Source organism: Muscardinus avellanarius (assembly GCF_963383645.1).
Source record: "Muscardinus avellanarius genome assembly, chromosome: 16".
Lineage (NCBI taxonomy): Eukaryota > Metazoa > Chordata > Mammalia > Rodentia > Gliridae > Muscardinus > Muscardinus avellanarius.
In genome coordinates this window covers 73,683,764-73,708,603 of record NC_137802.1, presented here as the reverse complement: position 1 = coordinate 73,708,603, position 24,840 = coordinate 73,683,764, and the positions used below count along the sequence as shown (strand labels likewise).

General features: G+C 59.7%; 2 protein-coding genes across 5 annotated transcripts; both read right to left on the bottom strand.

Moving 5' to 3' along the window:
• Window positions 1-3,916: 3,916 nt before the first annotated feature.
• On the bottom strand, window positions 3,917-9,115 carry MRPL12 (mitochondrial ribosomal protein L12; the record flags this gene model as incomplete). 2 transcript variants are annotated; one of them, XM_080712348.1, is made up of 5 exons in its annotated part: window positions 3,917-4,033; window positions 4,136-4,266; window positions 6,749-6,836; window positions 8,364-8,550; window positions 9,042-9,115. In XM_080712348.1, the coding sequence occupies 5 exons, from the start codon at window positions 9,113-9,115 to the stop codon at window positions 3,917-3,919; spliced, it is 597 nt and encodes a 198-aa protein (XP_080568474.1). The 2 variants fall into 2 exon arrangements, with proteins under 2 accessions (XP_080568474.1, XP_080568473.1); XM_080712347.1 differs by having other exon boundaries at window positions 4,136-4,273; window positions 6,753-6,836.
• Window positions 9,116-10,743: 1,628 nt separating this feature from the next.
• Window positions 10,744-24,711, bottom strand: HGS (hepatocyte growth factor-regulated tyrosine kinase substrate; the record flags this gene model as incomplete). Of its 3 annotated transcripts, none has more annotated exons than XM_080712174.1 (22): window positions 10,744-10,833; window positions 11,037-11,123; window positions 11,237-11,356; window positions 11,430-11,563; window positions 12,948-13,122; window positions 13,203-13,343; window positions 13,421-13,593; window positions 13,851-14,064; window positions 14,457-14,516; window positions 14,604-14,747; window positions 14,818-14,856; window positions 15,553-15,648; window positions 15,739-15,837; window positions 15,911-15,989; window positions 17,625-17,749; window positions 18,223-18,291; window positions 18,766-18,818; window positions 19,694-19,817; window positions 21,992-22,084; window positions 22,444-22,519; window positions 23,064-23,148; window positions 24,675-24,711. In XM_080712174.1, 22 exons carry the CDS (start codon window positions 24,709-24,711, stop codon window positions 10,744-10,746), a joined length of 2,313 nt encoding a protein of 770 aa, XP_080568300.1. The 3 variants fall into 3 exon arrangements, with proteins under 3 accessions (XP_080568300.1, XP_080568301.1, XP_080568302.1); XM_080712175.1 differs by having other exon boundaries at window positions 13,851-14,061; XM_080712176.1 differs by having other exon boundaries at window positions 13,851-14,058.
• Window positions 24,712-24,840: the final 129 nt, after the last annotated feature.

Here is a 24,840-nt window from a genome sequence, read left to right as displayed (position 1 = left end):
GGCGGAGCGGTGGCCCGGGCCGGCTCCACTCCCACCTGCCCCGGGCGCGACCCCGGCCCGCAGCAACCGCCCGGCGCCGCGGTTCAAAGTGCCACGGGCGCCCGCGCCCCGCACGGCCCATGCGCCCGCGCGGCCCGGGGGCGGGGCCTGGGGCCACGCCCCGACCGCCGAGCCCGGCGGGCCACGCCCCGGGGCGGGGCCAGCGTCTTAAAGCGGCCGCGGCCTGAGCCGACCGCGGTCCACGCGCGGCTCCGGGAATTTGCCGAGTCACCTGCTCGGCTCGGAGCTCCTGGCCTGGGCGCGGCCCCGGAGGCCGCTCTGCTGGCTCCCGCCTGCCGGAGGCCCGGCCCCCGAAAGCTTCCTGGCCCCAGCCCCGGCCTCGACCTACACCTGCGCAGGTTCACGTGTCACCCGGTGGGCCACGCTTGCACGCGAGGTGCGGCGGGCCTCTGCCTCCCATCCTCCGCCAGGCCCCGGTCCCCGCTCAGCTGGAGAGGGGTCCAGAAAGCTTCGTGGGGCTAGCTTGCTGGTTAAATAAAAACGAGGGGCAAAAGGCAGGAAGTTAAAACTAACTGCACCCACCCCACCCCCACAGGCCCTCAGGGGTCCCAGCTAAGTCCAGCTCAGGCTGGAGAGGCCCCGCGGCCACCCCGGAGGAGGAGCTGTGCACGCTTCAGGACATTGGGCTCAGGCTCCTGAGAAATGCCCCGTCCACCTGCTGACCAAGTGAAATCTAAGTTCAAGCTGCTCAGGGCCGGGTAAGGGGGCTAGGTCCTGTGCTTCCAGTTTGGCCGCTGGTGCCCCCCAACCCACCCCTGCCCAGCAAGAAGGGTAAAGGCCACTGGGAAGACAGCTCCTGGTCCCGTGAACCTGCTGAGCACCCAGATACTGTGGCCGGCGGTGCCTCTGGGCACCCAGAGATTCTCCAGCTGTGTGACAGGTAGCAAATACAGAAAGCAAGCCCAGCCGCCTTTGCCTAGTGGCCACTCAATGCAAAACCATGTCTTCCACAGCCCCAGGCGGCCTCTGACCCTGAAGTCATCAGCCAGATCCTGGGCTGGGGAATGAAGTGGCTGCAGAGCCCAGAAGCATTCCTGGCCCACGGTCCTGCTGGGCTCTTGGGCGTTGTCCACAGACAGCAAACGGGTGGCAGGGATGGCCAGGAGGAAGACGGGGTGTTGAAACGCGGCCCAAGCCAAGTGTGGTGCACGCTTGTAATCCAGTCCTTGGGAGCCTGGGACAGGAGGATTCGGGTTCACGGCCAGCTCGGCTCAAGAGACTTTTTATGTATGGTACTGGGGGTGGAACCCAGGGCCTTTTCTACCTCCAGGCTACACTCCCAGACCTATTTTATACTTTATTTGGAAATGGTCTCACTAAATTGCTGAGTCCCACTCTGTAGCTGAGGCTGGCTTCGAACCTGTGCGATCCCCCTGTCTCAGCCTCTCAAGCGCTGGGATTACAAATGTGTGCGTTTTAAAAGAAAGGCAGGGATTGGTGGTGCACACTTGTAATCCTCACTGCTTGCTGAGGCTGTCCTTGACCCTGAAACCCTCCTCAGTCTCCCGAGTACTGGGATTATAGGCATGCACCACCATGGCAGAGAGACTGTTTCAAAATAAAATAAGGCTGGGAGTATAGTCCAGAGTCAGAACACCCCTGGGTTCAATCCCTGGTAACTAACACACACACACACACACACACACACACACACACACACACACACACAAAAAAAAAAAATAAAAAAATAAAAATAAAAATGGAGACCATCATAGAGCAGTGCGTGTTGGAAATTCTGTGAAAGAGGAGACATAAATTGTAGAAAAGAGAAAATGCACCCAAGACTGCAATCCTAAAGAAAAGATAAATTTTGCAAACTCCCGGTTGAATTCTTAAATGGTTCAGGATTGTTCCCAAGACCCACAGGGCGGCTGGGACTGGCTGGGCAGGGCCACCAGACAGGGAGACACCCAGCCAGTCCAGGTGTCCACCGTGCAGGCTCAAAGGAGAGGGAGCCACCAGGTGGCTTGAGGGTGCCCGAGGTTCAGTGGGTGGGAACGGCCAGCGGTGGACTTCACAGGACAGATGCTTGCCTGATGTTGGAGCAGGCTGAAGATCTGCCTGGGACGCCTCCAACAGCTGGGCCAGGGGGTCGAGGCCCAGGAGCCTCCAAGGACCGGGCAATGCCATGCCTTTCTTCCTCTGAGCTGTACTCCCTGCCATTTTATCTGGAAATAGGGCCTAAATCGCACAGGCTGGCTGATCTTGTGATCCTCCCATCTCAGCCCCCCAGGTGCTGGGGTTACAAGTGTGCACCACTGCTCCTGGCTGCAGACCTGTGATCCTCGTCTCAGCCTCACAGGTACTAGGATTACGTGTATACCACGCCAGGCTTTTCATTACTTTATAGTACTTGGGATGGAACCCGGGGCATTCTACATCTGAGCTGCATCCCCACCTCTATTCTGAAGCAGGGTCTCAGTAAATTGCAGAGGGCCTCACTAAATTGCTGAGGCTGGCCTCAAATCTGTGACCCTCCCGTCTCAGCCTCCGAGTACTGGGATTACAAGTGTATGTCGCCGCACCTGGCTGCTTTTTAGTTTTAAACAGGGTTCCACTGAGTTATTAGAATCCTGTCAAGCTGCTGAGGCTGGCCTAGAACCTGGAATCCCCATCTTAGCCTCCCACATTGCATAGATTTTAGGATAGGAGGCAGCTCCTCATGGGCCACTTACAGTCCAGAGCAGGTAGAGGGGAGCTGGGGAGACCAGGACCAAGGGCTTGACTCCCCTGGGGTACCCGGTACAGTTCAGGGTCTTTCCAGATACCTTAAAACATCTCAGAGGGCGGTCAGGGGAAGTTTATGGTGGACACCCAAATCCCAGCAGGTGGCTCCTCCTGCCGAGGCAGACGGAGGCTGAACTAATGGCCCGGGCGCTCCCTCAGCACAGGCTGAGGCCCTCATCAGAGTAGGAAGCTGCCATGCCTGCTGCTCCCTCCGGCTTCAGCCAGACAGGGAAGCTGTTCTTATCACAGGAGGGCGGGGCGAAGGTCTGCGCAAGCACTGCACCCCCCAGGGGTCAGTAGGGCCACTTGCAGGTCACGCCCAGGCCCTGATCAGGGTCACTCCTGCTGCCGGCCCAAAGGTGCTACTGGAGAATCATTAACTTGAGGGAACTGCTGAGCCAGTGGGGCCTCCAGGGTAGAGGGCAGCCAGGGACTCGGGAAGGGCCAGTGCCGCAGGCGGGCCTGCTGGGCGACCGCACTCCTGTGCACGGTGCCCCTCCTGGCCTCCAGGAGTAGCCCACCCCTTGGGACTGCAGGCCAGTGGTGTGGCTTCCAGACACCCTTGCGGGGCGCTGTTCCCAGACGGGCCCTCACCATCCCTCTCCCAGGGGGGAAGGGGAGGCAGAGGTCCTGTCCAGCCGCACGGCCGAGGCACAGCAGGCAGGCAGGCCTGTCCAGTGCCAGCTGTCCCATGGGGGTGACCCACCCCGAGCCTGGCCAGCACACCACCAGGCCTCCTAAACTGGCGAATGTCTGCAGACCTGAGACGTCTGGCGGCAGCAAGCGCCCTGGGAGGGCCCGGACCAGCTGCCCGGCCTTCCCAACACCCACCCCGGCACACCACCAGGCACCGCTGAGCCTCAACAGTGTATTTTCTCCGAAGCCATGAGAAAGCTAGAGAAGCCCGCGAGCTCGGCGCGGCCTGGAGGCGTCTCCCAGTGAGCAGTACAGGCGCTTCCCCGCCCTCACCATCACAGTAGGTCAGTCCTGTCCCTCCCAGACAGGTGCAGCCAAGAGCGCCGGCGGCTCCAGACCCCCAGCCTCCATCGGGAGCCTGGTGCTGGGGTGGAGTGGGCGGGCAGAGCCCCGCCCGGGTCCCAGGGACCAGTCCACAAGTCCTCGGAGCTGGCTACTCCAGAACCACGGTGCCGCCCACAGCTTCCAGTGCCGCCTTGATCTTCTCGGCCTCGGCTTTGGCGACGTTAGCTTTGATTTCCTGGGGCAGGGACTCCACCAGCTTCTTGGCCTGCCAGAGACAGCAGAATCAGAGACCCGGGGCCCTGGCTGCCATACATAGCCCAGTCCGCCCAGCAGGGCCCAGCCTCGCAGGAGCGCCAGCACAGCCCACCTGGACGAGGTTGATGCCCTGGACGTAGTTCTTGATCTCTTTGATCAGCTTCACCTTGTCCACGGGCTTCGCCTCTGTGAGGCGGACGGTGAAATGTGTCCGCTCTTTCTGTTTGGGGAGGTCTTCCTCCTCTACCGCCTTGGGGAGCAGGAAAAGGACAGGTGAGAAAGGATGGGGCGAAGCCAAAGCCACACTCTTTGGCTGTCTGGAGGGGTGAGGGGGTGCCGGCAGGGCCAGGCACAGCCCCAGGCCCATCCTGTAGCCCACCGCTCTTTCTCCCTTAGGCGCCAGTCGGGCTCAGATCTGGCTGTCATCTACAAACCCACCTGGCCCCCCACCCCCGCTGCTCCAAAGCGAGCCACACGTTAAAGTCTATACCTTATGGGAGATGCAAAAGCAACACCAAAGTGCTTAGTAGATAAAGCAAGGCCGTGGGAAAGCAGTACCTTTCCAGGCCCAGCCCAGCACACGTGTCAACGAGGAGCCGAAATGGCCCTGAACTCCATCCCTCCAATCAACCAAAGCTGGACAGACGGGGATGCAGGGCTCCTGATGTGACCAGCCACGACCGCAAGCAGGGCCTGCCGGACTCTACCCAGCCTCTGCATGTGCTTTGCGGCTCTGGGAATGGACCCTGGGCAGGACGGCACATGCTAAGCAAGTGCTCTACCACTGAGCCACGCCCCTGGCTGCCTGGCCTTTAAAGCCCTTCTGGTTCCCAGGGTGGGACTGTGATAACAGGCCCTGGACACCGCCCAGGGCAAGTGCAGGATGCTAGGGACCTGGCCTGGTCTCCTGTGTGGCGGAGGGGTCGAGGGAAGGGACCCAGAGGAAAGCGGCTTAGCCCTAAGCCAAAAGCCAGACAGAGCACAGCCCTAGCTCAGCCGGGCTCCAGGCCCTGCTTCAGCGCCTCTCCTGCAGGGCCCCGCCTCCGGGGATCAGAGCCCTTCACTCTTCACCTCCTGTTACTTTAGGACTGCCTCGACTTCTCCAACTCCCTCTTGTCTCCCTGCAGGTCACCTCCTTGCCCAGGTGGAATTTCGAATTCCTGGGAATTCAGGAATTCCCAACTTAAGCTTCTCTACATTTTTCCTTAGCACTTGTGATATCGTATTATGTGATGTAACTTTTCTTTTTTGTGTGGTATTGGGAATTGAACCCAGAAGCATTCTACCTCTGAGCTACACCCCCAACCCCATTAAAAAAAATTATTTGAAAACAGGTCTAAGTTGCAGAGGGCCTCACCAGGTTCCTGAGGGTGTCAACAAACCACTCTTCCAGCCAGGCATGGTGGGCACGCTTGTAATCCCAGCATTCAGGAGGCTGAGACCTGAGGATTGTGGTTCAAGGACAGCCTCAGCTACTTAGTGAGGCTCTGCAACTCAGTGAGACTGTTTCAAAATAAAGAATAAAAAACAGGGTAGGGGGTGTAGCTCAGAGGTAGAATGCCCCTGGGTTCCATCCCCAGACCCACAAACAAAACAAAAAATTCTTCCTGTCTCAGACTCCCATACCCATAACCCTTTGATTTTTTTTTTTTTTTTTTTTTGTGGTACTGGGGATGGAACTCGGAGCATTCTACCTCTGAGCTATACCCCCAAGCCCTATTTTGTTTTGTTTTCTTTCTTTCTTTCCTTCTTCCTCTCTCTTTCTTTCTTTCTTTCTTTCTTTCTTTCTTTCTTTCTTTCTTTCTTTTTTTTTGGTGGTACTGGGGTTCCTGGAAACCCTTCTACTTCCGGGTTATACTCCCAGACACCTATTTTTTATATTTTATTTGGAAACGGTCTATTAAGCCAGCAAGGCTGGCTTCGAACCTGCGCGATCCTCCTGGCTCCACCTCTCAAGTGCAAGGATTATAAGCGTGAACCACCACGCCCGGCTTGTATTCTTTATTTTAAAACAGGGTCTCACTGAGTTGCAAAGGGTCTAAGTAGCTGAGGCTGGCCGCGAACTGCAATCCTTCTGTCTCAGCCTCCCAAACACTGGGATTACAAGTGTGCGCTACCACACCTAGCTGAAATAGATTTTTTCTGGGGGGCAGTACTGGGGATGGAACCCAGAAGCATTCTGTCTGAGCTACACCCTAAGCCCTATTTTTTATTCTTTATTTTGAAACAGAGTCTCATTAAGTTGCAAAGGGCCTCACTAAGTAGTAGCTGAGGCTGTAGGCGAACCTGGATCCTCTTATCTCAGCTTCCCAAATGCTGGGATGACATGTAGATCCTGATCATGAAACCCTCCTGTCTCAGCCTCTCGAGCACTGGGATTAAAGGCAAGGATCACCACATCCTGCTGGGATGTAAATTCATGTCATTAGCTTGCTATTGGTTTCCTTCTACTAAAGATAAGGTTGCAGCAGGGCGTGGTGGTGCACACCTGCAACCCTGGTACTTGGGAATCCCAGCAATTTACCCAGACCTTCTTTCTCCAGTCCCACAAACAAGAACAGAAACAACAAAGTCTCCTCAGCAGGAAGGAGGTCTCTTGAGGGCTACAGGGAGCCTGTGGTGGAAAACACAAGAGACCTACGCTGTGGAGAAGGATGGCATCTGCAGGACCCATGGTGAGATCAGAGGCACAGGGGACCTGGCGCAGACGCTCCTGGGCCTGGACTTACCTCCGGGGCTGCTGCAGCAGGGGCAGCACCAGGCACCACGCCACTTGCTGGCATAAGGCCGACATCCTGGATCTTCAGTGTTTTCTGTGGGGACAGAGAACAGTCTCAGTGCATGGGCTGTCATACCCAACCGTACTCACGGAGGGACAAGCCTGGCTCGTCCTCCCACTGGGAGAAGCACACTTCTTTTTCTGTTTGGTACTGGGGATTAAACCCAGGGGCGTTCAATCTCTAAGCTACACCTCCAGCCATTATTATTTTTTTGTTTTAAAACAGGGTTTTATGCCGGGCGTGGTGGCGCACGCTTGTAATCCCCGCGCTTGGGAGGCTGAGACGGGAGGATCGCACAGGTTCGAAGCCAGCCCCGGCTACTTAGTGAGGCTCTCAGCAACTTAGTGAGACCCTGTTTCCAAATAAAAATATAAATTAGGTCTGGGAGTATAGCCCGGAGGCAGAAAAGCCCTGGGTTCCACCCCCAGTACCACCAAAAATAAGTAAATAAATAATAAATAAATAAAAAATAAAACAGGGTCTTAGTAGGCTGCTGAGAGTCTCACTAAAATGTTGAAGCTGGTCTCTGGTCTTTTCTTTTTGTGGTACAGGGAAGTGAACTCAGGGGCATTCTACCTCTGAGCTACATCCCAGCCTTTTTGTTTGTCTGTTTTTATGATGCTAGGAATTGAACTCAGGGACGTTCTACCTCTGAGCTACACCTCCAGCCCAATTTTTCTGGGGGGGCAGATCTAGGGATGGAACCCAAGGCATTCGATCTCCGAGGCACACCCCCTGCCCTACTTTTTATTCTTTATTTTGAAACAGGGTCTCACTAAGTTGTGAATGGCCTCACTAAGTAGCTGAGGCTGTCCACAAACTGCAATCCTCCAGTCTCAGCCTCCAGAAGGCTGGGATTACAAGCATGTGCCACCACGTTTGGCTTTGTTTTTTTATTTGAAAATAAAATCTTAGCCAGGCGTGGTGTTGCACACTTGTAATCCCTGTGTTTGGGAGGTGGAGACAAGAGGATTGCGCAGGTTCGAAGCCAGCTGTGCTGGCTTACAAGACCCTGTTTCCAAATAAAAAGTATAAAATAGGTCTGGGGGTGTAGCCCAGATGTATAAAGGTTTCCAGAAACCCCAGTACCACAAAAAAAAAAAAAAAAAAAGGAAATCTTGGTAAGTTGCTGAGGCTGGCTGTGCAATTGCAATCCTCCTGTTTCAGCCTCTCTCAAATAGTATGATTACAGGCATGAGCCACCACACCTGGCTCTGAGGCTGCTCTTGAACCTGTAATCCTCCTGTAACAGCCTAAGGACTAAAGGGGTGGCTAGTATATGCTCAGCTAAACCGTTTTCTTTCTCCTCTTTCTCACTAAGTTGCAGGGGGCCTCACTAAGTAGCTGAGGTTATCCAAAAACCGAGATCCTCCAGTCTCAGCCTCCAAAATGCTGGGATTACAAACATGTGCCACCATACCCCCCCTTTTTTTTGCAGAGCAAAGGACTGAATCCAGAGGGGAGCACACTTTGACAGTATACCAAACTCTCAAGGTATCCCGGAAGACGGCAGCCCCCAGGCCTCATGCCTCTTTGATTTGTGCTGACTCTCCCAATTACCTTCAGGAGCTCGTTGAGGTCTGATATCTCCAGGAGAGTGAGACTGGCAATGTCCTGGACCAGCTGCTGGATCTTGGGGGGGTACTCCTTGGGGGCGTTATCCAGGGGTGCACCAGCAAGAGCTTCACCCCTTCGGTGGCCGCTGCTCCTCATCTGTCGCACTGCACAGACACCTGGCACCTGTTGCCTATTCCGCGCACGCAAAACAAACATCAGCCATGGAAGGAAGTGGGGGTGCCAGAGACCAGGGGCCCCGGTTGTCCTGCGGTCGGGTCCCCCACTTCCAGGGTGGGAGGCCACCTCGTCCTTAGGCCCAGGCAAGGGTCAGGGTACCGCAAGACTCTTCTCTTTCCCCAGAAGGCCTTAGAAACGTGGGCAATCGTGTACAGTAATTCTACCCGGAACGGCCGGCTCCTGGTTGAGTGAGCTCTATCAACCCAAAGGGTGCATTTCGCTTTCAAGACGCGGAGCCCTGGAGCGCAGCACCGTGGGCCCCGGCCGGGCTCCGCTGCCAGGAGCCCGGTGCGCGCAGGGGCTGGGCGCCAAGGTCGCCCGGCTCCCGCGGCCCTTCCCGCGTCCCGCTGCCGCCGGCCGGGCCGCAGAGGGTGGCCACGCTGCCGCCGGCCCTCGCCCGGCCTGCCCCCCGGCCCGGTGCCGGCGCCCAGGGCCCCGCGGTACCTGAGCAGGCGGAGTGCGGCGCCCCGGAGCCCGAGGGGCGGCCCCCAGAAGCGGCAGGCGGCCGCCGGCAGCATCGCTGCGGGACTGGAAGGTCACACGCGGCTCCGCGCGGAGGCGACGCTCTAGCTGCGGGCCGGCGAGCGCAGGGGCCGCTCTAGCCGCGAGTCCGCCAGGCATTCGAGCTGGAAAGGGCCGCTCTAGCCGCCGGGCGCGGCGCGCAGGCGCGAGGGCGGCGCCGCCAGGGGGCGCGCGCTCCCGCCCCGCGGTACCCAGAGGGCGCCGCGCATGCCGCGCAGGCGCAGTCGGAGGCGGGCGGTGCGGAAGTCGCTCTGCGCCGGGGCTCGCTCCGCCGGGCCGGTCCTGCCTTCTCCCCACGCCACGGGCGCTGCTGTGCAGTCTGTTCCCAGGGCCTCCCGGGAGACTTGGGACCCAGCCGCGAGGGCCGGCTCTATTGTCCGGCCGGTCCGGGGCCCAGGCCTCATCGGGGAGACGGTCGGCGGGACGATCCGGCTGCGGGGAGGGCGAAGTTGCCTGCAGTGGCTCCAACACCCAGACTGAATGTTAGTCCCCACTACGCTTGAGAGGCGAGACCTTCGCGAGGTGGTTAGGATCCTTTCGCGGGATAGTTGGGTTATCCTGAATGGGCCCGCTACAAATCTTGGGCAGGGCACTCTCCTGGTGCCATGTGACACCATGCCTGACGGGATACGGGAGAGTATCCACCTGCAAAGCCACGGACAAGCCCCGTGACCTTCGCCCTCCAACCTCCAGGGCTACTTGGAGGTCTGAGAAACATCAGCAATCCCAGGACTTGGGAGACTGAGACGGGAGGATCGTAGGTTCCAGCAACTTATTGAGACTCTTGTTTCAAAATAAATAGGGCTGGGGGTGTTGTTCAGAGATGGAATGCCCCTGGGTCCGATTCCCAATACTATATATAGGCACCCACACTTTCAGTAATTCTAGTACTTGGGAGGGTGAGACAGGATGGCAGGTTCAAGGCCAGCCTCAGGAACTTAGATCTTATTTCAAAATAAAAAGGGCTGGCGGTGTAGCTGAAAAGGAAAATGTTTCTGGGCTTGATCCGTTACCCCCCCTTCCCCCAAACTCCTTAGCAATTACCCAGTCTGAAATGCTTTGTGATAGCAACAGAAAGTGCACTGACACCACCCAAGGGGCAGAGCAGGGTAGGCTGGCCTCTGGATAAATCTACACAACCCGGCCCACCCATAAGTACTCGGATGCTTTTTCAAATATTTTATTGTCGCTGTTCTGCACTGGAGATGACAGCTGGGAAGCAGAGAAGCTAGATGCCTGAGGCCCAGGCCCCGCTGAGGAGCTGGGCCCAGCCTGGACACCATACAGCCGGCTCACAATGGACGAGAGCAGGGCTAAGGGTCCCCGCTCCAGCCTTCTCTCCCAGGCTCCAACACAGGGCCAGGCCCCCACCCCTGGAAGGTCCTCCCCACTCTCCCTCCCCAAGGCCCAGCCCTGGGGGAAGAAGTCAGACCAAGTCAGGACCAGAGCAGGGGGCCGCTGACAGGAACTAACAGGCTGAGAAGGGGGGCTGGGGCCGGTCCTGGGATTGCAGAGGGACACTACAGGGCAGCCGGGGCGAGGGAGGTGCGAGGGACGGCTGGGTAGACACGGGAGGCTTGGGTGAACCACAGTAGTGTTAACTGGATGTGAGCTCCAGCCCAGGTCAGTCGAAGGAGATCAGCTGGGCTTCGCTGCCCTGCACTGGAGGTCCTTGCACGGGGGGCTGCTGCTGAGGGCCTCCAGAGGGGGCCACCTGGGGAGCGAGCAGAGACATGGCCTAGTGTCCCATGTAGCTGCTGCGTCCTGGGACAGCCAACTCTGCTGCTAAGGTCTGTCTACTGGCCAGGGGGTCTACGAGCTTGTCTCCTCTGGGAGCTGGTATGTGGTGTGGCCCCACCCTAACCCATGAAGCCTGAGCCTGCCAGTCACACCAGGGGGTGGTGGCCTGGAGCTCACCTGCTGGTACATGGGCTGCTGGCCTGCGATGTAGGGTTGCTGGGGTGGCAGAGACGGGTCCTGGCCAGGGAGGGTGGTCATGAGATTCTGTGGAGAGGAGTCCCAAGAGAAACCAAAAGCTGCCAGTCAGGAGCGCCCGGGCCAGCGAGGGCTGTGGGGAGCGGTGGGGAGGCTTCGCAGAGCCCCAAGGGTCCCCATACCTGCATGTTGTATGGCTGGTAGCCCATGGACACTGACTGGCTCCCCATGTAGCCCATGGCGGCTGGCTGAGGAGGCTGGGAGATGGCTGGGAGGCTCTGCGGGGCCTGGGAGGCCACGTTCTGTGGAGGGAAGGGGTGCAATGGGGGCAGGCAGGGGCTGCGTCCGGCAGGAGGGGGCAGTCTAGCCACATACCTGGTAGCCCGGCGTGGGAGTGGGCTGGTAGGATGAGTAGGCAGGGCTGGCGGTTGGCCCAGCCTGGGCCTGGGGGGCGGCCTGTGCCCCAGGGGCCCCCGCTGGGTACATGTAGGCGCTCACCAGGCTCGGATCTATGACAAACAGAAGAGGACTGGCTCAGCTCCCGTGGGGCAGGGTGGACCCCTCCCTGAGGTCTGCTTTCTCTTAGAGATTGGAACCAACTTCATTTTTGTTTCACATTCTGAAAAAAGTTTGAGGTGGATCCTGAAGTGAGTGAAATCAGAACAAATAAGCCGCACTGGGTTTCAAATGAGCCGACCCTGGGGACTTTGGGACCCAGGCCACAGACAGCAGGAACCACAGACAAGCTAGGAGGAACTTTCCCACAGTGGCCCGACTCGGCACATCCTTGAAACACCTTTCTGAATACTGTGGGAACGCACAAACAGATGAACAGAGAGGTCCACAGGAGGAGAACCCTGCACTGTTGGAATGGAGTCCACTTGGAGATTTGTCTTTCCGGAAGGCCTGTGTGCTCACGCAGGCACAATCACGCCTGTTTCAGTACTGGGGAGCAAACCCAGGGGCACGCCTCACTGAGCTACACCCGCAGCTATACCCCAGAACAGGGTCTCACTAGGTTGCCGAGTCTCACTACATTGCCGAGGCTGGCCTTGAGCCTGCGATCCTCCAAGTACTGGGATCACAGGCGTGTGCCACCATGCTTGGCTTGCACGCTGTGTATACATACACATCTCTAAGCTGATCTGCCAACAGGACCTGGAAGCCACAAATACAGTGCCCAGACCTTGGCTGCTGAAGGTCAGCCTCCATCAAGCAGCAGATTTCCAGAGAAGGAATGAGGTGAGCCGCCCAGGTCAACGGCCGCCCAGGTCAACGGCCCGGGAGCGAGCTGGAGGGCTCCTGGGCCACGCCAAGGTGACGCGTGCATCACAGCCAACAGCAATAGCAAAGGACTGGCCCCTCTCCCCTCTTAAACAAGGGTCCAGGCATCCACACTGACAGCAAGGACGCAGAAGGAAAGCGCCTCCCTCCAGGGGGACAGTCGCAAAATGAGGCGCTATTTGCCAGAGATAAGTTCAGAGCTGGGCTGGGCATGGCAGTGTCTGCCTGTGTCCCAGCGTCGTGAAAAATGCAGCAGACCGAGGAATGTTCGAGGCTGGGAGCTGAGCGAGGCAGGACCACCGCCTGCCACACAAGCAGCGGGCTGTCCTCTGGGCACGAAGGTACTGCTTGGGCACTGTGACAAGCCCCACGGGGCCAGGGAGTGCGCACACGGCTTCAGGTGCCGTTCTGGGCAGAGGGGTACGCCCTGCCCCTTCCTCAGACAGTTCAGGAAAGCGAGCATGTACGTGTGTACACGTGGAGAAAGGAAGAGCAAATGTGAGGAAGCGCCTACTCGAAGGGCTCTGAGCCATTCTCATTAACTATAGACGAGACTAAAGCAGCGGTCTGGGGTCGTCCGGGTCGGCCCAGCCCCCCGGCCCCGGGTACCTGCTGTGGTGCCAGGCATGCTGGAGTAGGGGCTGGCGGCCGGGGCCGCCTGGCTCATGTACACGCCGTGCATGGGCGAGCCCTCCACCGAGCCCGCCGGGCTGAAGGTGCCAGGGAAGCTGGTGGGGCCCGAGGGCTGGTAGATCACCCCCGCGGCTGCAGGCATGGCCTGGAGCTGGGGACAAAGGAGAGATGGCAGTGAGAGGAATCCTCACTGCGCAGCGCGGCAGGGCGGCAGGGCGGCGCGGCGCGTGCCTGGGCGTAGGGCAGGGGGAAGGCCGGCATCTGGGCGCGCATCTGCACGGTCTGCTTCTGCTGTTCCAGGCGCATCTGCCGCTCCTTCTCCTGCTCCTGCAGGCGCTGGATGGCCAGCTGCCTCTGCACCTCCAGGTACTCCTGCAGCAGTGCCAGACTGGTGGTCAGGCTGGTCCAGCCCCCGAGCCCCGCCACGGGCGCTGCGCCAGCCACCGTACCTGTTTCTTCTGCCGCATGATCTCCAGCTTCTGAGCCAGCTGGATCTGGCGCTGGCGCTCGGCCTCCTCTGCTGCTCGGCGCAGCTTCTCCCGGTGTTCTTCACGCAAGGCGCTCAGTGCCCCCCGGGCGTCACGGATCTGTGCCAGCTTGTCCTGCAGCCCCTCGTAGTACACTGTGGGCAGAAGGCAGCGACATGGGCTCCTCCCCGAGCAGGGTATGCTCAGCCTAGCCTTTCTCCCCGGGGCCGCTGGTGCCGGGGTCTGGAGGGAGGAGCAGGTGCCTGGCTCAACAAGGCAGGGCCGGGCCCGTGGCAGGGACCGGCTCTCACTGAGACCCCATGGGACAGCCAGGGCTGAGCAAGCAACGGAGCCCACACACCCTGGGCCGGCAGGCGCCAAGGCCAAGGTGGCTCGGGGGCCGGGCACCTACGCCTGCGCTCGTCCAGCTGGTTGAGCAGCTCGAGCAGCTGCGGGTGCATGCCGGTGAGCGACTGGAAGAGCGAGAGCACGGCCGAGTCGTTGGTGATGCTGCGGCCCCGCACGTGATTGCTCTTCATGCGGTTCACGAAGGTGGTGACGGCGTTCTGCAAGGCCTTCAGGAACTGCTCGTGGTTCTCCTCCGACCCCCCGTTCTGGTACTGCTGCTGGGGACAGGGAGGGCTGCTGAGTGTGGCCTGGGCCTGACTGTCGCCCTCGGTGCTCAGAGCCGGAGTGGACAACCGCTCTGCCCCACAAGGTGGGCCTGCCACCATCCCCAGCCACACGTGAAGCCAGGCCGCGGCCTGCCCGCACAGTACCACCACACAGAGCCAGCGGGAAGCTCCCCGCCCTGCTGACAAGGGCTTGGTCTGACAGCTCCAGGACAGGCAGGGGCTCAGCCCGTGGCTCTGGGCTCCTTGGCAATGTTCAGGTCCACAGAAAGTGGCCGGAGACCTGCACACAGCCGTACCCGGGCACGGGCGGACTCCCTGGCTCCGATATGGTTAGAGAGGTGCTGTGCAGCATTGCCGGGGCCCTGGAGGGAGCCAGAGCTTACCTCACCAAAGGGGCCACCGGAGGGAGTCATGGCCTGAGAGTCTGTCTCTGGGAGGGGCACCTGGAAGAGAACAGAAGGTGAGGGGTTCTGGCCTGTCCTGCGCCAGCCCCAGGGACCAGGCCTCAGGCCTACGGAGTGACCGCCCACCTCTACCACGCCGGCAGGGGCTGCATGTCCCTCCGCGGGCTGGGCGGCTGGCTCCGTCAGGGGCACGGGCGCCGACGGCGTGGGGCTCTTCCGGGCCTCCTCCTGTTTCTTCTCCCAGTAGTTGCGGTTAAGGTAGCGTGCGAGCTGCAACAAGGAATCCTGGTCACAGCCCGGCCACACGAGTGGACGGCACCCGAGCAGGGAAGGCCCTTACCTCAGGGTCAATGTCCTCGGCCAGCGGTGCCGACGAGTTCTGGGGAGACAACGGGGTCTGAGGGCTGCATGCCCAAGCGAGTAGAGATGTGGGTGGCGCCGAGGGACGCTGGACCACTAGCCGCCAGCGCGGGAGCCGCCTGCCCAGGTGCCTGCAGCCCTACCTCACAGGCTCCTCCTGTGCAGGTGGCTGAGCCCGCACTTGCCTTTTCTCTGGGACAACCAAGTCCCAAGATCTTAGAAGGTCATGAAGCTGCCACCCAGCGGGCTCCGTGACTATGCTGAACAAGGCGCACGTGGTACCTGTAGGATCTCCCATAATCCCCAGGACCGGAGTGGGGCCAGGATGTGGACACCCGCCCGGCCCTTACATAGTCCTGCCAAGGCCCTGCCAACCACAGCCTGGGACAGAGGGAAGCTCGCCTGGTGGGCCGGTAAACTGCAGAGCCGTTCTTAACCCAGGAGCCTGCTGCAGCCTGGCCTCTCTACAGGGCCCTGCGAGGCTCGCAAATGACTTCCTAAGCCCATGGCACCCTCCAGCCTGTTCAGGGAGGGGCTGAGGCCAGAGTGAGGCGGGCTGCCCAGAGCGGAAGCCCTCAATGCCTGGGGATGTGAGGGGTGTGGAGACAGGGTCTCATGTGCAGGGCACTTCCCGAGTCCTCGGCCCCCACAAGGAGGCCGAGCCAGGGGGCTAGCCGCCTGGGCCTCCCACACAGAGCGCCGACAGTGGGCTCACCACAGGCGAGGAGTACAGGCTGCCAGCCGGGGGTGCCGAGGACGCCAGGGGCGTGGGCTCTGCCTTGGGGTGTGCTGTGTATGTCGACTTCTGTCTCTGAAGCAGGACCAGGGAGAGGTGAGCAGGTGAGTGCGTGGCCCAGGAGGGGCGGGCCCCGGCACCCAGGAGAACCGGGTCCTTGCTCACCAGCCTCTCCTTCTCCTCGGCCTCTGACTGTGACAGTGCCAGGGCCAGCTGCAGCTCCTCCTCCTCCTGCAGAGCTGTCTCGTCCCGCTTGGGGGGCAGCTGAGGGGACAGGGCAGGTGAGGGGCGCCCAGAGAAGACGCGCTCCAGGGACGACAGCGTGGGGTGCCAATACCTGGGACTGCTGTGACAGGGGGCTGGTCAGGTACTCCGGGGGTAGCTCAGTGGCAGAGGCAGCCTTCCCTTCCGCTTTCCTGCAGGAGAGACGGGACACTGATGGCCAGCAACCAGTGCACTCCACCTGGGGACTCCCTGACACTCCACGTGAGTGACAACGGCAGTCCTTAGGCCTCGCTCCAGGGACAGGAGGGGGCGCTCTGGACGCGGGCCGGCCACAGGGCAGGACTGAGCCCTACGTCTAAGCCACAGTCTGTCTGTGAAAACACGTACTCACGCCCACTGACCAGGCCAGGCATCGGCAAGGCCCTTCCTACAGCACCTGGAACCTTGCCGCAGCACGCGCCCTGTGACTAGCAGCGGGCCTCACACCCACAGGGGCCGGAAAGAGACTGAGACCTTCACGAAGACAGAGCCAGGCCCACACTCACAGTACCATCGGAACACCAACCCAAATGGGCCGACCCCTCTCCTTCAGATCCGAGCTCTGGCCTCTTTTCTACAAGAAAATGCAGGTCCGCATGCACGAGAGGGAAGGGAAGGTGAGCGAGCTGGAAACAACAGAGACAGGCCCCAAGACTCGTGAGCGTGAGCGCTGCTCATGGGAAAGAGGCAGGTGCGCAAGAGGCGGGAGCCACCCGGGCTCCAGCAGCCCCCGCCGGTGTCAGGAGGGAAAGGCACCTCCCAGGCATTGGGGCTGGGTCTGGATGTGCCCCGGAAGGCTCATGCGTTGAGGCGTGGGCCCAGGCCGCAATGTCTAGGGTACAGGATCCTCACCAAGGGGTTAACACTGCGGGAGAGGCAGTGGGAGCCTCAGAAGGTGGGGCCCACTCGGGAGCAGGCAGCTGGGCGTGCCCTGGGAGGCCGCATCTTGTCCCCGGCCCCTCGTTTCTCTGTGCCTCCTGGCCGGCAAGAGCTGAGCAGCTCCTCCGCCATGACGTTCTACCTCACACTCCACTTCAGGCCAAAACAAGGGAGCCGGCCAACCACAGGCTGAAAGCGTGAGTCAAAACACACCAACACCAACCTGCCCTTGTCAGGTGGTTTTTCTCAGTGTATCACAGCGAGGGGAAACTGACCGACACACCGGGAGGCAGCCTCCAGCCACCACTAACCATGCGGTCAAAGCTCTCACCTCCGATAGCAGGCAGACTCAGGGCCACGGCCTCGCTCCCGAGGTTCCTGCCTCAGACGTGACCCTGAGCCTAGCGTGAGGCAGGCTTGGACGACCCAAGCGGAGGGATGTGCCACAATGACCAACGACAGGCTGAAAGCACGCTCCAGGGACGGGGCGGGGAGGTGCCGTGAAGTGCAGCGCCCCACGTAACCTGACGGACACAGGCAGGGACGGCACAGCCGCCAAGGACCTTCGTGGGAGGGGCAAAGCTCACCCGCTCAGCAGCCCCAGGTCCCAACCAGCAGCACTGTGCCTGCCCAGGGAACTCTCAGGAAACACACACACGCACTTAGCACGAAGGGACAGGCTGGGCACGGCGCTCCCCAGGAGGGCGGTGCCAGGACAGACGAGGAGCTGGGAGAAGGCACCAGTTCTCGTCCTGAGCACTTCCCTCGTTACTTCCAACAGCCACCGTGCAGATGGGCCACAACAAACCAAGCCACCGGCCGGCAGGGCCGCTTCACCCACCCACCCCTCACCTGGCTCCCGCGTGGCCCGAGGCGGGAAGTGGTGCCAGGGCCGGCGAGGGACTCACTTATTCAGCTGCTCGTAGCAGGGCTCGCACACGCGCACCTCCTTCTCAATGCCGAACTTGGGGATGGTGGAGTACTTGGAGGAGCACTTGCCGCAGAAGATCTGCCCGCACGCCCGGCAGTGATGCTGCAAGTGGGCAGGCAGGGTGGTCACAGGCTGCGGCTATATTGACGTGGCCGCAGGCAGGAACCACCTGGAGGACGGGAGCGAGGCCACCAAGGTCCCGGCGACCTTAGTCCCCTCTGGGGAGGATAAGGGGAATTAAACACAAAGGTCGGGCCGCGTGCACTGATGCTGCGGCCCTGGGCGCTCACGAGCACCAGCCCGGGGGCCCTGGCAGGAAGCGAGGAGGCAGCATCAGGGCTGGAGTCCACTCGGCCTAGGCCGCAGGGAGGGTGGCCATGCTTGGACTGTAGCTCCGACCACCGCCAGCAGTCATGGTGTCCCCCTTTGCGTCCACACAGCAGTCAGTGCGTCTAATTCAGAGCCAGCAGCTCACGGAACAGAAGGCAGGCTGTGCTGAAGCGGCGGCCTCCCCCCGAGATGGCGGGTGGCCCGGTGGGCTGCAGAGGACCCCCAGCCCCAAGGCAGGCACTCACCTTGCGTGTCACCACTCCGAACTGTACTCTGCACCGATGGCACTCCTCGGCGTCCACCCAGTCAGGGGCCTGCGGGGCGGCACGGTCAGGAACCCAGCCCCAGCTCCCACAGACAGGCAAGGGCTGGACGCCACGGCGTGGAGAGCGCCAGCCACCGCCCCCCCAGGGCACCAGACAGGGAAAGAGACCCTCCAAAAGGGCTTTTCCTGTCAAAGGCTTGGTAGTGGCCCTTGCCACAGTTCACAGATGTATAAACCTAAGTTTCTTTTCTTCTTTTCACCTAGGCCTTGTGGACACCAGGCAAGTGCTCTACCACCAGCCACACCACGGGCCCTCAACATGGGTTTTAACTCCAGACTCCCAGCAGCCGCAGCCAGGCACTGTGAACACGTCTCCACTTCAACCTGGAGACGCAGCTGCGCTTTCTACTCAGACGACGTCAGTACCCTCAGCCCTCGCAAAATGTCTTTTCTCCAATGCCCAGTCAAGACAGAGGGAGGCCGTCCCTCTAGGACCCCTCAGCGGCCGCCGCCCAGGACTCACTCTCTCGGCAGCAAACATGGCATCGCTCTCCTTGAACTCTGGAAAGACATGTCCTACAGGAAGGAGGCTGCAGTTAGCAGAGGCCCTGACTCTCCAGACAGAACTACGGGCAGATACCCCACGTCCTCGGACCCCCACAACAGCCCTGAGCGTGTCCAAAACCCACTGTCCCTCTCCAACCCAACAGCTCTCCAGGCCATGCCTTTGTATGGTACTGGGAATTAGACTGGGGCATTCTATCTCTGGGTTACACCCTAGCCCTATTTTATTTTTAATTAATTAATTTATTTTTTTGGTGTATGTGGTACTGAGGGTGGAACCCAGGGCCTTTTCTACCTCCAAGGCTATACTCCCAGACCTATTTTATACTTTATTTGGAAACAGGGTCTCACTAAGTTGCTGAGAGCCTCACTGAGTAGCTGAGGATGGCTTCGAACCTGTGCGATCCTCCTGTCTCAGCCTCCCAAGAGCTGGGATTACAAACGTGCACCACCACGCCTGGCTAAGTTACTGAGGGTCTCAACAAGTTCCCATGGCTGGCCTTGAACCTGTGACCCTCCTGTCTCAGCCTCCCAACTACTGGGATTGCAGGCGTGCACCACCTGCCTGTCTGGTCCCCTCAAGTTCAGGTCTTGGCACCAGGGCACTTTCTCCACGGCCTTCCCTGACCCTTCACCTGCATGCACCAGTGCCACATCACACCCTGAAATGTGCCCATCAGCTTTTTCTGCTTCCTGTCCTCTGACGCTACCCACGCTCACTCCAGGGGTGGGAGGCGCAGAAGATGGGGCCTGTCACAGCCCGTCCTCTCCCCACAGGGCTCTCCAAGGCTCCCCGACAGACAGCACCCTCCTCCACCCCGCCAGCCCCACCGAGCACCGCCCATCCTGTGTCCGGTGGGCCAGCTTCACGTTCTGGCCCGACTCACCCTCCACCTTCATGATCTGGTAGGTGTCCTGGACCACCTTGTACTTGGGCTCGTTCCGGAAGGCATGCGCCCAGGCCTGGATCAGGTACAGGATCTTGTTCCGCACGTTTACTTCCACTTGTCTCTGTGGGGCGGGGAGCCGGTGGGCAGGGCAGGACACCACGCCGCCCCGGGCCTCAGTGGGAGAAGGCAGCGGCTAGGCCAGCTAGCGCGAGGCCCCTGGGTGGGGCAGGCCAGCCACCAACCCGTCCCCAGTCCCCGAGGGAACGCTCGCCACGTCCACACTCACTCAGGGTAGGACACTGCTCTAAACCCCAGAGGAGCCCAGGGCCAGCCCACAGCTCGTGTTCTCCCTTCCGCACAGGCCTGAGTGGCCGCGGTGTCCCCTGGGCCCACACCCCGCTCACCCTGGCCCTGCAGCCTCTAAGAGCCTGACTGTGGAGCACTGCCCCGGGGCTGAGGATGGATGCACAGAGCACACCCGCGTCCAGGCACAGCCGAGAGGCAGCCAGCCGGCTGCCCAGGAAGCTCCAGCACACGGGAGCCCGGGAGCCTCCATCTCCACCAGGTGAGCGCGGACTCAAGCCTGCCGTTCTCACAGGGAGGCCGGGGCTCAGACACCGAGGCTGATGGCTGACCGACAGCTGCTCTAAGACATGGCAACAGCTCCTACGCTGGGGACTGACCATCCTCCGCAGCCCCGCATCAGCGGCATCGGAGAGCAAGCCGGGCCAGGGCACGCAGCATCCGGCACGCAACGCCCAGTGCAAGGGCAGGGTGCAGCCACTGCGGCCCTCCTCAGCCGGGCGGCACACCTCTGACGGCTCGGTCTGCCTTCAACCCCGGGCGGGGTGTCCTACAGCCAAGGCCTGGGCCCAGCAGAGGGGCAGCCTCACCTTGGGGGGACGCCATTCACCTCACCTCGCACAGTGCCACGCCACCCCCATCCCATATGGCCACCCACATGGCGGCGGCCCCAGGACAACCTTCATGGATCTGAAACTGCCTGTTGGCTCTATAGAGAAAGGTGAGAGCCTCGCTCCCCAAAGCGGCGCCTCGTGTTGTGGCTCCCTGCCCCGACTTGCCCACAGGCATGGCACTGCCCCTGCACCTCCCTGCTCAGACCCCGAGTCCTGAGAAGCGGGTACTGCCCAGTGCCCCCGCTGCTGCTCATACATACCCAGCTGCCATTGCTGTCGGCCCACAAGACAGTAGACGCTGACTTTTTGTTTTGTTTTGTTTGCGAAACTGGGGATTGAACTCAGGGGCATTCTGCCTCCGAGCTACACTCCCAGCCCTAATTTTTTTTTTTTTTTTGGCAGTACTGAGGATGGAACCCAGGAACAATCTACCTCTGAGCGACACCCCAGCCCTATTTTTTATTCTTTATTTTGAAACAAGGTCTCCCTGAGTTGCAAAAGGCCTCTCTAAATAGCTGAGGCAGGCTGCAAACCACGATCCTCCTGTCTTAGCCTCCCAAATGCTAGGATTACAAGTGTGCCCCTCTACACCCAGCAAATGACTTTTTTTTTTTTTTTTTTTTTGGTCCTGGGTCTTGAACCCAGGGATATTCTACCCTCTAGCTACACCCCAAGTCCTTTTTATTTTTTGTTTTGAAACAAAGTCTCACTAAATTGCTGACACTGATCTCAAGCCTGTGATCCCGTCTTAGTCTCCAAAGTACAGGGATTACAGGTGCACATCACCACGCCCAGCTACACCACTGTCATTCTGAGTGTGTGTGGTACTAGGGATAGAACCCAGGGGCATCCTACTTCTAAGCTATACTCCCAGCCCTATTTTTTATTTTGAAACAGGGTCCTACTAGGTGGTTGAGAGTCTTGCTAAGCTGCTGAGGCCGTCCTTAAACCTGGGATCTTCCCGTCTCAGCCTCCCTCAGCAACAGGACAGCAACTTAAAGAGATCCGAGGAAGATTAAGCACTGAGATTACAGGTGTGTGTGTGCAACCATGCCCAGCTGTCCCCTGCCTCTTAAGACTCGGCTCCAAAGCTTTTGGATACCCCAAGCCTTCACTGGTCCCCAGGACAACCACGCACTCCCTCGTGTTCCAGATGCTGGGTAGGGTCTAGCCAAAGCCCCGACCTCACCGGCCTGGGCTATGGGCCAGCCTCCCCCAGCTCTCAGCCTAAGTCTGCAAAGCACAGTCTGACAGCAGCCACTGTCACCTTCTTCTCTCCTGCTGCGCCTGGTGCCCTTCCTGTTGCAGGTGCCCACAGACACCATGAAGAGCAGAAGTGCCTCTGCCCGCTCTCCACCCTGCCCTCGGCCGGGCCTACCTTCAGCAGCTCCTTCAGCTCCTCCATGGTTTGCTTGTTGGCTACCTCATCATGGACTGTCTGGCCACAGTTCTTCACCACAGATTCCATGACCTGCAGACCCCAAGGAAGGGAAGGGTCAGGCCAAAGATCAGGACAGGGCCCTCCTCCTCCCGAGTGGACCCATCTCCCTATGGGAAGGCGGGCCTCCAACAGGCCTCTCAGGAGCCCAAGTGAGCTTCAGAGCTAGGCAGCAACCCATAGCCCAGGCCCCGCTGACATCACGGGTCATGACCAACAACAGGAACGGGAGCTGCTCCTCGGGCGGCCCCGCACTAAGCTGGAGGAGCAGCCCTGCTCCCGCCGCGCTCACCACGCAAGGGGCTCCTCTGGCTGCTGTGGGCCTGGGGAAGGGGGCGAGGCTGCCTGCTTGGTGGGGTGGAGACGCTTGAGGCAGGTTGGGGGCTAGGTACCTCCAGGGCGTACAGGGCCACGTGTGGATTCTTGTCATTGACTTTTTTCTTGATGGAATTTACAGCATATTTGGCTCTGAAAGAAAAAGAGCGCAGACACTGGGCCTGGTGGCGCCCGCCTATGATCCTGGTACTGGGGAGGTCCTGACAGCAGGGTCGCAGGTTCGAGGACAGCAACTTAAGGAGACTGAGGCAACCTTGCAAGACCCTGCTTCAAAATAAAAAATAAAAAGGGCTGAGGGTGGAGCTCAGGGGTAGAACACCCCTGGTTCAGTCCCCAGTGGGTAGGGGAGAGAAAGAAACAGCGAGTGAGCATGGGTAATGGTAGAGAAGAAAAAACAGGCTCAGCAAGTAAGATGAGGAAACTCACCCATCACCTTGGTCCTCCAGACCCTTCAAGCAAATGTTAACATAACTAGGTAATCTCTAAACCGCACACAGAAAATCCCCCAATTGTTCCAAGATATCAAAAACGCCTCCTACATGGACCAAGGAGCGTCCACGAGGGCCTCAAGCGGTCGGCTGAAATCCTGGAGTATCAGTTCACCAAGAGAACTCAGTGCTCCCAGTGCTGCGCACGGCTGACCTGCGGTTTTGAAGTGAAGGCCCTCCTCACTTACTGTGTGTCCCCCTGGCGGATCAGGTCACAGATCTGTAGGATGGACTCCCAGTCGGTCTCCAGCAGAAGCTGGCTGGTGGCTTTGTCTGAGGGAGAGAGATGCCATTCAGGGGGCCTGTCCTGCTGAAATTCTCTAGGCAGCCCCCAGCTCAGCAATGGAGAAAGGACTCCCTCCATTTCTTTTTAACATTTGACAGAAAGGATGTGAACGACCTCCTGGGGCACATTAGCAACCATGGATTTGCCACTGTTGCCGGCCAAAAAGGAAATACAAGTACAAACGACAGAGAATGGGCCAGCCTGGGCAACTCAGCAGGGCTCTGTCTCAGAAAAAATCAAAGGGCTTGGGGGTAGCTCAGTGGTCAATCCCCAGTACCACAAAATTGAGCGAGAGAGAGAGAGAGAATACATGTAGGGAATGGCTTATGTGCTTGTTAAACTCTGGTGCCTTTCCAAACCATGTCTGTTAATCAACTCAATCCCCACATAACCTATGAGCTAGGCAGTATCTTCAATCCTAAAGACAAAGAAACCAAGCAGAGACAAGCCCACCGCCCTCTCACAGCGGGCTGCGCACACACAGCTGGGATTCATTCTGAAGCATCAGCTCCCCTGCTTCTCAACAGACGCACTGGGCCCCGCAGACTGCCTGTCCTTTAGATGCCGCACCCTCCGATTGGCTCTTAAGCTGGGCAAGCTTGGAGAGATGTGCAGACTCCTGTGCTCTCCAAGTGCTTTGTGGGCTGAAGACGGACCTGACCTCCAAGGACTCCCCAGCTGCAACTCTTCCAGCCACATCCCTACCACCTCTCATGACAGGCTCTCCAGGGGCTACCATTCAACTTCCTGCACCATCTTCCCCAGGCACAGCAATGACCTGGTAGTCGGATCTGCTTTCCGTACTGATTCAGCAAACTTCTGGTTCATCCTTAAAGTGCGGATCCACCCCCATAACACTAAGGTGCTCGGCTTGTGCGTCCCAAAAGGAAGAAAAGTGTGTCGTCTGAGGTCCCGACTTCAGAGGCAGTGGACTGGGGGCAGATCATGACAGCACTTACATGCCTGCCCCCGACTCTGCACATTTTCACTAAGAAAAGGCCACATTGAATTGATATTCACTCCTAAAATGTGCATTCTCCAGAAGGCTCGGATGAAACCAGCGAGCACTTCTGACAAGGCCTTCCTAATTCCCTGGGTACTTCGAGGGCCAGGGGACAGTAGGGATGGCTCGGATCCTAAGAAGCATCCCCAAGAGGCTGAAAAGGTCCAAGGAGGACACTACCGGCTCCACCCTTCGGACCGATATTCAGGTCAGAGGTCCCGCGAGAGGTTTACATCTGTCACCCACTTCGTGACTCAGGACTACGGCCCAGTCGGCCCAGTGCTGTCGAAAGCAGAGAATGCCAGGCCCAGCGCCCACCCTCGCAGCGCTGGGCTCGCTGGCACCCAGAGACCCCGCGCACCGCCCGGCGGGCCACACCCGAAGCCCGGGATCGGCGTCGCGCGCCCCAGAGGCCCGCGGCCCCGGAGCCGCAGAACGACACCTTCCCGCGCCCCCCGGGACCGCAGGGCAGCGCCTGGCCAGCGCCAGGCCGGCGGATGGGCGCGTTACCTAGGAGACGCTCGAAGGTGCCGCTGCCTCGCCCCATGGCGATCCGGGACCGGACCAACGCCGCGGTCGCTCGCTAGCTCCAAGCTGGCGCGCCCCCCAACTTCCGCTTCCGCCTTCCTTCCCAGCGCGCGCACGCGCACATCCCGCACCGGCCCTGGAGCCCAGA